Source organism: Oenanthe melanoleuca, chromosome 3 (genome assembly GCF_029582105.1).
Source record: "Oenanthe melanoleuca isolate GR-GAL-2019-014 chromosome 3, OMel1.0, whole genome shotgun sequence".
Taxonomy (NCBI): Eukaryota; Metazoa; Chordata; class Aves; order Passeriformes; family Muscicapidae; genus Oenanthe; species Oenanthe melanoleuca.
This window is the reverse complement of record NC_079336.1, coordinates 104,759,161-104,771,692: the sequence shown is the minus strand read 5'-3', so window position 1 is coordinate 104,771,692 and position 12,532 is coordinate 104,759,161. Positions and strand designations below refer to the sequence as shown.

Here is a 12,532-nt window from a genome sequence, read left to right as displayed (position 1 = left end):
AAGCCCTTCTTGCTCCCGTGCCTCGAGGCACATCCCCACCTTGAGACACCCGGGGCGGGAAGAAGAGCTGGCCCCGAACGATGTCCTCTCTGGTTGTGAAAGGAAGGTGCCCGCACACCAGGTGATAGAGCAGGATGCCCAGGGACCAGATGGTGGCTGGCTGGCCGTGGTAGCAGCCGAAGAGGATCCACTCCGGCGGGTAGTACTCGCGCGTTCCTATGGGACACGGGCACAGCTCATCAGGCCGATGCTGCTCCCTCCCTCCCTCCCTCCCAGCCAGCTCCACAAGAGCCAGCCCCTGCCCTGCCGAAAAGCAGCTTGGCTGCAGCCGGCTGAAGAGGGATCCTCCCCCTCCCATCCTGCCTCCCTCCCTCCCTCCATCCGTCGCTCCCTCCCTCCGTCTTCCCCCTGTGCAAGCAAAGGGGAGAAGCTCTGCTGCCCCGGCTGGGCCCCGGCTTTGGGCTCACCTGCCATCCAGGTGTAGAAGGTGTCCTGGAGGATCGTGCCACAGCCGAAATCGATGAGCTTCGCGTCGCCGGTGGCCAGGTCGACGAGGACGTTCTCGGCCTTGATGTCGCGGTGCAGGACACCGCGGCTGGTGCAGTGCTGCACGGCCTGCAGCACCTGGCGGAACAGCCCCCGCGCCACGGGCTCTGGCAGGGACCCGCCCGCGTCCAGCAGGTCCCACAGGTCGCGGCAGCGCTCCGGACGCTCCATGACCAGCGCGAAGCCGTCGGGCAGCTCGAACCAGTCCAGGAGGTGTACGACGCCGCGGAAGCCAGAGCACGACACCATCGAGAGCAGCACCAGCTCCAGGGGCACAAGGGCGCCGTCGTGCTGCGGGGGATCCGCGACGCCGTCAGCGGGGCCGATGCCGCGCCGCGCCTTCGGCACCCCCTGCCCGGCCCCGCCGCAGCTCGCCACTGCCCGGCCCGGGACGCTGCGCGGCCCCCGCTCCCTCCACGCTCGCTCCCCTCGCAGCGTCCCGGCTGCCACCCACCCTGCCGGGCCCGGCCTTCGTCCCGCCCGGCACGCCCCGCCGCCTGCTGCCGCTGGCCCCGCTCACTCACCAGCCGCGCCCACTCCCAGATGCGATCGCGGGGCACTCGCTTGATGGCCACCTGCAAGCCAAAGCGAGCGGCGGGCTCAGCTCGCCGCCCGCCGCCCGCCGCCGCCGCCCGCCGCCCGCCGCCCCCCTCCCCGCTGCCCGCCGTCTCCCTCCCCGCTGCCAGCCGGCCCCGTCTCTTACCGGGGCGCCGTCGGCGAGCCGGGTCCCGGCGTAAACGCTGCCGCAGCCGCCGCTCCCCAGCAGCGGGCCCTCCCGGTAGAGCTGCTCCAGGGGAGGCTTCTCCGCCCGTGCGGCTGGCGCGGCGCTCTCGGCATTCTGCCCGGGGCAGCCGTCCGCCCCGGGCGCTGCTGCTTCCCGAGCCGCCCTGGGCTCCGGCGGCTCGGGGCCGGCGGCCGAGCTGACGGGCGGCGGGGCTCGCACCGGAGAAGCTGCCGGCGACGGGGCGGGAGCCGGGCGGCTGCGAGGCGGCTGCGGGCGGAGCTGCGGGAGGGGCCTCGTTCGGGGCCGGGGCCGGGCCAGGGACCGCGCCAGGCGGAGCCAAAAGACGGCGCTGCTCCAGCACCAGCACCAGCAGAGCGCGGCGCTCTGCCAGAGGCTCTTCAAAAGGCGCCGCACCCAGAATGGACGGAGCCCCGCGGCGGCGGCACAGCGGCGGGCCCGTCTCGCCCACGGGCGCCTTGCGAGACGCGGCATGAGCCGGGCTGGAAGAGGCGGAACACGGGCCGGACGCGACGGGAGTAGAGGGAGTGTGGAAGGGACAAGGGGACGGAGAACGAGCGGGAAATCGAGCGGAAAACCGATCGACACAGGCGCTGCTGCTGCTGCTGCTGCTGCTGCTGCTGCTGCTGCTGCTGAGCCGCCGGAGCGCGCGGCCGTTCTTCTGTGGCTTCCGCGAAGAACCCAACGGAGGAGCCGCCGCGCGCCCCGCGGAACGCAACGAACAAAGAGAAATTAAAACCGAAGCGACTTCCTATTAGAGAAAGAAGCAGATAAAGCAATGCAGGAATAAAGAAGACTGTTGGTTTGTGTCTTTTTCTTTGGGTGAGGCGAAGCATTTGGTGGGGAAGGATCGCCTCTTCTGACAGTTTTGCCGGTGTGGACAGGAGCGGAGCATTGAAATTTCAAGTAGAAAAGAGACATTGTGTCAGTATCGTCATCTCTTTTCATTCTCTGTTGAGACAGTTGCAGGCTGCCAAAAGCCATGGTCTGCAACGTGGAACTTGGTGCCAAGTTTCTTTTTCTGCCAGAGGATGAGGAGGGGAGGTAGCCCAGAATGACGGAGTCGTGGCACGCTTTGCCTTGGAAGAGACCTGGAAGATCACATGGCTGCAACCCCCGTGCTGTGCCTGGGACGCCTTGTAGCAGACCAACTTGTCCTGAGCTCCATCCCGCCTGGCCTCGTACACTGTCAGGGGCTGGGGCATGCACAGCTTCTCTGGGCAACCTGTTGCAGGAAAGTCTTTTTCTTCTGAATGCCTCATCTAAACCTACTCTCTTTCCCTTTGGATCCATTTTCCCTTGTGCTCTCTCTGCCTGCCCTTGTACAAAGTCCCCGTCCAGCTTTCTTGTAGGTTGCTGTCAGGTACTGGAAGGCCACAGTTGGGTCAAGCCTAAGCCTAAGTGTCTTTTGCAGGCTGAAGAAGCCCGGCCGTGCCAGCCTTTCCCGGCAGGAGAGCTGCTGCAGGCCTCGCAGCACCTCGGTGTCCGTGCTGGGCTCCTGCTGCAGCGCGTCGCTGTCCTTGCCGGCCGTGCAGGGGAGCCCAGCAGAGGCGGACGCGGCCCTGCTGGTGCAGCGCCAGCGGCGTGCGGGAGACACGGCCCCGAGAGCGGCTGCGGGAGCGGCGATTGGCGATTGGCCGCCCGCTTGGCGGAGAGCCGGGGCCTTTGTGCCTGCCCCTCTCTGGCCCGCGGGCTCGGGGCAAAGGCGGCCTGTGGCGCCCCTCAGAGCCGGCCCTGCCCGCTGCCCCGGGGGCTCCCCGGCGCCATCTTGAGGGTCCCGGGCCGCGGCCTGCCCGTGCTCAGCCGAAGGCCGCGGAGCAGCAGAGAAACACAGGCAGGGCAGAGAAAGCGCCCTGGGATTGCAAGGCCGGTCTTTGGTGTGCTGCATGGGTTTGCTTTCAGAGTCTTTTGTGGAGAGCGAATTTTTTTATAAACAGTTTGAGACTTGAAAAGATGTGTTTTGATTTGTTGCGAACTGCTCTTAGCATCTCTAGTGACTTTGAGGATCAGGTTGTTACACAGCCCAGATGTCTTGACTTGTGAAACACAGAGGTGCGTCTGCACAAGCCGGAAGTTCTGACATTTTGGGTTTAAATTACAGATTCGATGGACATACGTTGTAGGTTGTTGCCGTGGAGAAAAATTCCGGAGAAGTGAGAAGGCACAACAACATGACACTCTCTTGCTTGGTGCAGGAAAGCAAGAAAGAGCAATTTATTGAAAGAAACCATTGCCTTAAATAAGGCAGTTCGTGTAAAACGAAATACAGACAGTTCATTGGTCAGAGAGAGAGACACCTCTTGTGCCAGGCTTTCCCATGGACCTTTCACGTGTTTATCTCTGTTATGTTTCTTTCTCTTATGTTTTCATTAAAGGAAAAGTCTCTCGCCTGGGAAAAAATCCTAGCTGAGGCTGAGAAAGTTTTATGGCCTGAGAAAAATACTTAGAACTTGAGAAAAACGCCTGACAGCTTTTGCCTAGGCCTTCAGCAGTGTCCACAGTAGGTGATTTTGGAAGTCTGCATCTTTCTTATATCTTGGCTAATGTTGGACGGCCGAAGGCAACATGCAGTCAGGAGTTTAGTATTAAGGGAGGCTTCCCCCTGCTCAACCTTGAGAGAGAAAACCATGTGGGTGTGCGCCATGGTGGACTCCCCATTTATTTGCATAAAGGGCTGCTCTATCTCCTTTTTGTACATAAACTGAAGGAAATTGGGCCAGGGGAATAAGCTCATTTGGAAGGCCTTTACTGAAAATCTGTTTTAATTGGGAAGCTGGAGTAGTTGTGTACACCACTGCCTCTGATACTCAGGCTAAAGGAGGAGAAATGCCACTTTGTCTGCAGGCAGAGTTGAAGCTTCTGTTTTTGCGAAAATCTCGAAAAAGATAAGGATAGTTTGTTGTCAGGGGTTGTCATTTTAACCAAGTGCTGTTGTGTCTGTGGCAAGAGGAGAAAGAATCTCTGGGTGATAAATTCCTTTTCTTCGCTGTTTTCTGAATTTGGGATCCCTATTCTCAGTTCCCGATGTTATTTGGGCTCATTGTTTTAGAGGTTTCTAACTCCGAATATTTTCCCCAGTGTCCTTTGCGTCCCTCCTCATTTGCATATATTTTGCTGACATCTCTCCTAGTTTTGCTGACTCTTCTTCTAGTCACAGGCACCATTTTAGGGAAGCAGCAGAAGCATTACCCTATGGAAGGGAAAGGGCATATGGGTAAGACAACTGGGGACCGAAACAGAGTGAGGCTAATAATTTAACATTTGCAATTAACATTAATTAAGAACCAGAACAAAGTAAGCCTTGAAATTTAACATTAACAATTAACATGGAAACTGAACAAACTTAGGAACTCCTTCCTAACAAAACCTCTGGCGTTCATGGATTTTCCTGTCAATTGGGTCTCATCTGGGGACCTTCCACTATTTGGGTCCAGCACGTGGTAAGAGGAGCTGGAATCATCCAGCCAGTTTTGGCAGCCAGGTCCCTTTAGTGCTGGCTGGCACCAGGTGATTGGATTCCTGAGATTGTCCAGGAGACAGATAGAGAGGCGGACCAGGGGTGTTCCTGAAGAATTGACAGGATATGGATGCCCAGAGGGGACAGTACGGGGAAGCTGAGAAGGGTCTTGGCAAATCTCATCGAGGAGTACAACTTCAGGGAGTAAAACATGGCATAACACCCAGGGTGGGCAGCAAAGGAAAGACTACAGGGATGACAATCCCAAAATACCTCCAAAGGGTTCTCTGGGAGAATGTTGAGACAGTTTGCACATTATCTTGGGAGTAGTTAAGGACATGGACATTCAGAGGGTGCAATAAGAGGTGCCAAGAAAGGGTCTCAGGAACCCACTCCCAGAGAGGGCAATATGGTGTTAGTTTGGGAAAGGGCTGGTTGAAGAGGAGTGTGGAGAAATATGGTTAAGGCAAACAGCAGCAGGAGTCTATGTGATAAGGAAAGAAGAGTAAGGACTGGGAAGTTCTCTGCTCTATCTTCAAGATATGCAGTCTCATATGGGGCTGGCTGCAATTTTATTGTATTGCCTGCTTCCAGGAGTGAGAAAACAGGGAGGTATTGTTCCTATGACCCCACCCCTTCCCAGGCCATTATGGAGCCAGGGTGGAGGATTTGGGTTTGCTTGCTACTCAGGACTTAATGGGCTTTCTCTATGGTGAGGAGTGCTGAGGCCAGGTGTGGAAATGCAGGATCAGCAGCCAGGACGGGGGGCAGTGGGGAAGGAGCAGGACCGAGCTGAGGCTGTGGGGCAGCCGGGGCTCAGCTGGGGAGTGCCTGACCCCGCCACCCCTGTGGGCAGGGGCTGCTCCCCAGCCTCATAGGGTTGCAGGATTCCCCAGCCCCTGCCTGTCCCCGTGGCACTGTCAGCTGTGCCCACCTGCTGAACTGCGCCAGCAGCTTGTTCTGTCCAGAGGGGCTGGGAGAGCGTCCCAGGGGCCTGGACAGGTGTGTGCAATGGGACATCAGGACACTGCGGGTGGGCGGGGGGACAGATGGCAGAGTGAACCCTTGCAGGAGTTTGTTAGAAAGGTACCTCCGGTGTATGAAAGATAGGAAAGGAGAAACGAGGAAAAAGTAAAGTACAGGCAAGAAAAATGGCACAGTTTTTACAATTGCCAAAGGAAAAAGTGCAGGGAGCCCCAGGACAAAAGAGAGGGGGCAGCCACCAAGACCAAGATTGGGAAGGAATCAATGTGCCATTTGTAAAAAATAATATTAGAAACGGATTGTTAAGGGTGTGTCCTGGTTTGAAGGACAGGTGTCTGCCAAGAAAGGCAGAAATTTTCCTCTGAAACAGAGACCCGAATTCCACTCCCCCCCCACAAATATTATAAACGTTTGAATCAAGGACTCTGAGGCAGAGATAAGGGGGTAGGAATAACAGCTCTTTTACTAATATATCCAACTGTACCAGCAGACACCAGCAGTTGTTAAAATTACTAACGAAACAGAACAGATTACTCGGTTCCAGTCCTTTCTTTAGCTGTGAGCACGCTCTCTCTCGGCGGGAGCAGAGGCGGGAAGGGGCGGCTGCGGCCGCGCCGGTCTCAGGGGGGAGCGGCTGGAGCGGGCAGCTCCTCGCTCACCGTAGGTGTCTGGGTGATTCGCTGTGTCCGCAGAGGCAGAAGGCTGTAGCAGGGCAGATGCAGGGCAGGTGATGGCAGAGGGTCTGGCTCTCCTTCCTTTGGCCGTGTGGCTCCAAGACCGAGGGAATCCCCCTCCCAGCTTGCCGGAAACACGAGTCCCCTCCGGAAGCATGAGAGCCCCTCCCCAAGCCGATCCCACCTACCGCTTTTGTCCAGAGTCAGCAAAGATCCGCGGTGTAACCAGCAGCTCCATTGGCATGACAATGGGAAAAATTCCCCAAATTGACACAGTAATAGGAAAACACTCAACCCCCAGCATTATCCACCCCGAATTTTTTCCATGCCAACATGCTACAGCAAATTAAAACTTTTATATCATATACATACATACAGTTACAGGCACAGTATTGTAGATAGCTCACCCTAGAACAAGGTCTCCTTGGGGTATGCATCGGGTCTGTCCATCCTTTTGCATCACCCACCAAGTGCAACCTCGTCCTTGAGCGAAAACCACCCCACGAACAGGATTGTCTTTGCTGGAGGGAGAGTTCACCCAAACAGTTTTTCCTAACATGCCTCTCAGGTGTACCACAGGGACCTTATCTCCATCTGGTGTTCCCAAGGGCTCAGATTGGGCAGGGCCTGCTCGGTTAGTGGAACCTTGGGTATTCACTAACCATGTGGCCTTTGGTGGATTGATCTCCCAGTTTTTGAAAGTCCCCCCACCGAGTGCCTTTAAGGTGGTTTTAAACAGGCCATTGCACAGTTTGACTTTCCCAGCTGCTGGTGCATGGTAGGGAATATGATACACCCACTCAATGCCATGCTCTCTAGCCCAGGTGCTTATAAGGCTTTTTTTGAAATGAGTCCCATTGTCTGATTCAATTCTCTCAGGGGTATCATGCCTCCAGAGGACTTGTTTTTCCAGGCCCAGGATGGTGTTCCGAGCAGTGGCATGAGGCACAGGGTAGGTCTCCGACCATCCAGTTGTGGCTTCCACCATGGTCAGCACATAGCTCTTGCTTTGGCAGGTCTGAGGCAGTGTCAAGTGTATAGTCAATCTGCCAGGCCTCTCCGTACTTATACTTGGACCACCCCCATACCAGAGGGGCTTCACCCGCTTGGCTTGCTTGATGGCAGCGCACGTGTCACAGTCGTGGATAACCTGGGAGATGCTGTCCATGGTTAGATCCACCCCTCGGTCTCGTGCCCACTTGTAGGTGGCATCTCTGCCCTGATGACCTGAGGCATCATGGGCCCATCGAGCTAGGAACAATTCTCCCTTGTGTTCCCAATCTAAGTCTATCTTTGAGACCTCTATCTGAGCAGCCTGATCTACCTGCTCGTTATGCCGGTGTTCTTCATTAGCCCGACTCTTGGGAACATGGGCATCCACATGACGGACTTTCACGGGTAGCTTCTCTACCCGAGTGGCAATGTCTTTCCACTCATCAGCAGCCCAGATTGGTTTTCCTCTACGTTGCCAATCAGCCTTTTCCCACCTCTCTGGCCACCCCCGCAGAGCATTGGCTACCATCCAGGAGTCAGTGTAAAGGTAGAGCTTTGGCCATTTCTCTCTCTCAGCAATGTCCAAGGCCAGCTGAACAGCTTTGAGCTCAGCAAGTTGACTTGATCCACCTTCTCCTTCAGTAGCTTGTGCAACCTGTCATGTGTGGCTCCATACGGCTGCTTTCCACTTCTGGTTCATCCCCACAATGCGACAGGAACCGTTGGTGAAAAGGGAGTAGCATTTTTCATCTGCTGGCAGTTGGTTGTATGGTGGGGCTTCTTCAGCCCGGGTCACTTGTTTCTGCTCCTCTTCGTCAGCGAGACCAAAATCTTCACCTTCTGGCCAGTTTGTAATTATCTCCAAAATCCCAGGGCGATTCGGGTTGCCAATACGGGCGCGCTGCGTGATGAGGGCAATCCACTTGCTCCATGTGGCACTGGTGGCATGGTGGGTAGAGGGAACCTTTCCTTTGAACATCCACCCCAGCACTGGCAGTCGGGGTGCCAGGAGAAGCTGTGCTTCCGTGCCAATCACCTCTGAGGCAGCTTGAACTCCTTCATAGGCAGCCAGGATTTCCTTTTCTGTGGGAGTGTAATTGGCTTCAGATCCTTTGTAACTTCTGCTCCAGAATCCCAGGGGTCAGCCTTGGGTCTCACCAGGCACCTTCTGCCACAGGCTCCAGGACAGACCATGGTTCCCAGCTGCAGAGTAAAGCACATTCTTTACCTCTGGTCCCGTCCTGACTGGGCCAAGGGCCACTGCATGAGCGATCTCCTGCTTGATCTGGGCAAAGGCTTGCTGCTGCTCAGGGCCCCAGTGGAAATCGTTCTTCTTGCAGGTGACCAGGTAGAGAGGGCTCACAATCTGACTGTACTCAGGGATGTGCATTCTCCAAAAGCCTATGGCACCTAGGAAAGCTTGTGTTTCCTTCTTGCTTGTTGGTGGAGACATTGCAGTGATCTTATTGATGACCTCAGTGGGGATCTGGCGCCGTCCATCTTGCCACTTCACTCCCAGGAACTGGATCTCTCGGGCAGGTCCTTTGACTTTGCTCTTTTTAATGGCAAAACCGGCTCCCAGCAAAATCTGGGTGATCTTCTCTCCCTTCTCAAATACCTCCACTGCCGTGTTCCCCCACACAATGATGTCATCGATGTACTGCAAATGTTCTGGAGCCTCACCCTTTTCCAGTGCAGCCTGGATCAGTCAGTGGCAGATGGTGGGACTGTGTTTCCACCCCTGGGGCAGTCGGTTCCAGGTGTACTGCACGCCCCTCCAGGTGAAAGCAAACTGCGGCCTGCATTCTGCTGCCAAAGGAATGGAGAAAAACGCATTAGCAATGTCAATGGTGGCACACCACCCTGCTGCCTTGGACTCCAGCTCGTACTGCAGCTCCAGCATGTCCGGCACGGCAGCGCTCAGCGGTGGAGTCACCTCATTCAAGGCACGATAGTCCACAGTCAGTCTCCATTCTCCATCAGATTTTCGCACAGGCCAGATGGGGCTGTTGAAGGGTGAGTGGGCTTTGCTAACCACCCCTTGGCTCTCCAGCTCACGGATCATCTTGTGGATGGGGATCACAGCATCTCGATTTGTCCGGTACTGCTGGCGGTGCACTGTCATGGTGGCAATTGGTACCTGTTGCTCTGTCACTTTCAGGAGCCCCACTGCAGATGGGTTTTCTGATAGTCCAGGCAAAGTGTTCAACTGCTTAATGCTCTCTGTTGCTACAGCAGCTATTCCAAAAGCCCACCTGAACCCCTTTGGGTCTTTGTAGAAGCCATTCCTGAGGAAGTCTATGCCTAGAATACATGGTGCCCCTGGGCCAGTTAACATAGGATGTTTCTGCCATCCCTTCCCTGTCAGGCTAATCTCAGCTTCCAGCAAAGTGTATTCCTGTGATCCTCCCGTCACCCCAACAATAGAAACAGGTACCTTCCCCACGTGTTCTGATGGTATCAGGGTGCATTGTGAACCAGTATCAACTAGTACTCTATGTTCCTGTGGCTTTGATGTGCCAGGCCATCGCACCCACACTGTCCAATAGATCCTGTCATCCCATGCCTCTCCCTGGCTAGAGGCAGGGCCCCTCTAGCCCTGGTTATTATTTCTTTCCTGGGCATACATAGTGGAGGTTCCTTCCAGGGGATCTGACAGATCATCCTCCCTTCTGTGATACCCTGCACCTTTACCATGGGAGGTTGAGGCTACCTTCATCTTAGCACGGTTCCCTCGGTTAGCATTTCCCTCCCTGAGCTGACGCACCCATGCTGCCAGGACAGAATTGGGCTTCCCATCCCATTTTCCCATGTCTTCTCCATGGTCTCGCAGGAAAAACCACAGGTCAGCTCGTGGGGTGTATCCTCTCTCCCTAGCTGGGGGGTGTTGGGTTCTAGATTTGGGGCCTATGACTCGCACTGGTGCTGAACTGATCTTTCTTATCTCCTCCCTCATCTCCTCCCTCATCTCTTCCCTCATCTCCTCCATCCTGTTTTGGACCTCTTGGAGGTCCCTGGCCACGGCAGAGACATTGGCCTGCATTGGGCCATTCATCATACTCTCAAAATTTCTGAGTCTGTTGGCAACAGAACCCACTGTCTCTTGGTGGTCATCAGCGTTGATCATTGCAATGAAGGTGGTATACTGAGATGGCCCCAGGTTTGCCAGATTCCACAGCATCTGCCCTGTGCACCTGACCTTGTCAGGGTCATTGTCATGCTGTCCATCCCTCCCAAAGAGTACCTCTAATACTGCCACTTGTCTCAGCTGCTGGATCCCTTCCTCAAGAGTTTTCCAGCGCATTCTACGTTGGTACTCCTGCATTCTCTCTTTGTGGACAAACTTCTCTCTCACACTCATTAAAAGCCGGTCCCAGAGGGAAAGGAGGCCTTGCTCCCTTACAAATATCTGGTCCACACCTGAATCCTGGGCCAAGGATCCCAAATTCCTGGCCTCAGTTCCATCCAGTTGCACACCTGTTCCCATAAGGTCCCAGACCCGGAGTAACCAAGTTGTAAAAGGCTCACGGCCTCGCCGTGCAATGTCTTTACGCAGGTTACGGAGACTGTCGTATGAGAGGACTCTGTGACAATCTCAATCTCTGGCTCCCTTGCTGGCTGTGAGGACCCTCTTGGCTGATCCCCATTATCTAGGTGCCTCATTTTAATCTTAGATTTTCTAGTTTCCACAGGGGCAACTGCTGCTGGCTGTGGCTGCCCCTGTGATCCGGCTGGAGCCTGGACAGATACAACATCTACGGGTTCCACTGCAGCACCATCTGACTCTCCTTCTTTAGGGCAGGGGAAGGGTTTCTCACCAGCTGAAGAAAAGTGCTCCTTCAACATCTGGCTGTGCTCCTTAAACATCTGGCTTTACTCCTTCAATACCTGGCCAATATCCTTCACTAGAGCTCCCACCCACTCTGGGTGGTTCATTTCTGCAGTGGGCTGTGGGGCAGCATCCCTAGTCCCCGGAGCAGAGTCATGGTCTGGGGCAACATCCCTAGTCCCTGGGGCAGGGGCAGACTTTGGGACAACATCCCCGGTCCCTTGGGCGTGGTCATGTTCTGGGGCAACATCCCTAGCTCCTGGGGCAGGGGCAGACTCTGGGGCCACATTCCTAGTCTCTGGGGCCACATCCCTAATCCCTGGGGCAGGGGAAGACTCTAGGACAACATCCCTAGTCCCTGGGGCAGGGGCAGACTCTGGGCCAATATCCCTAGTCCCTGGGGTAGGTATCAGGGTTGTTAACCAAGCCAATATTCCCTTGTTTCTGAATGCTAAGTAGAGCAGGCCTATCAGCAATGCCAGCAAGTGTATAATAACACTAGCAATTAAAACAGATCTGAAATCCTTGAAAACTGGTGGAGTAGCCTCAAAAAAACTGGGTGATAGGTTGGGAGAAAATTTCCCTTGCATTTATTACTTCACAGTAAGTACCATTATTGAAATAACCCCAGAAACACGCAGTTAGAGTATGATAGCTCTGGATCCATGTGGCCACTTCCCAGAGAAAATTAAAAAACCATGAATTCCTGACATAATCAATCCACCAAACTAATCGGATAATAGCTACAGTAACTTTGGTGAGAGGGCCCATATTCAAAAAAGGGCTTACAAATGGGAGAGAGGTATCTGTGGCCACATGGAGCCCAAACCAGATTAAACCGGACAACATGTTGCCCCTCAAGAGAGCTGTTACTCCTGTCTTAACTCTCGTCTTAATGCCCTCAGGCCCCACATTGGGCGCCAAAATCTGTCCTAGTTTGAAGGACAGGTGTCTGCCAAGAAAGGCAGAAATTTTCCTTTGAAGCAGAGACCCAAATTCCACTCTCCCCCCCACAAATATTATAAACGTTTGAATCAAGGACTCTGAGGCAGAGATAAGGGGGTAGGAATAACAGCTCTTTTACTAATATATCTAACTGTACCAGCAGACACAACAGCAGTTGTTAAAATTACTAACAAAACAGAACAGATTACTCGGTTCCAGTCCTTTCTTTAGCTGTGAGCACGCTCTCTCTCGGCGGGAGCGGAGGCGGGAAGGGGCGGCTGCGGCCGTGCCGGTCTCAGGGGGGAGCGGCTGGAGCGGGCAGCTCCTCGCTCACCGTTGGGTTCTGGTGCTCAGCTGTGTCC

The 12,532-nt window shown here is 55.0% G+C and overlaps 1 protein-coding gene across 1 annotated transcript in view; it reads right to left on the bottom strand.

Annotated features, from left to right (window-relative positions):
* The window catches only part of LOC130250877 (serine/threonine-protein kinase pim-1-like), a 1,882-nt gene extending 120 nt beyond the window's left edge, over positions 1-1,762 (bottom strand). Inside the window, exons 1-4 of the mRNA XM_056486990.1 lie at positions 1,250-1,762; positions 1,071-1,121; positions 468-837; positions 40-216 (exon numbers count right to left, since the gene is read on the bottom strand). Of these exons, the coding sequence (XP_056342965.1) occupies positions 40-216; positions 468-837; positions 1,071-1,121; positions 1,250-1,762 (1,111 nt within the window). The remainder of the gene's footprint in view (positions 1-39; positions 217-467; positions 838-1,070; positions 1,122-1,249) is intronic.
* Positions 1,763-12,532: the final 10,770 nt, after the last annotated feature.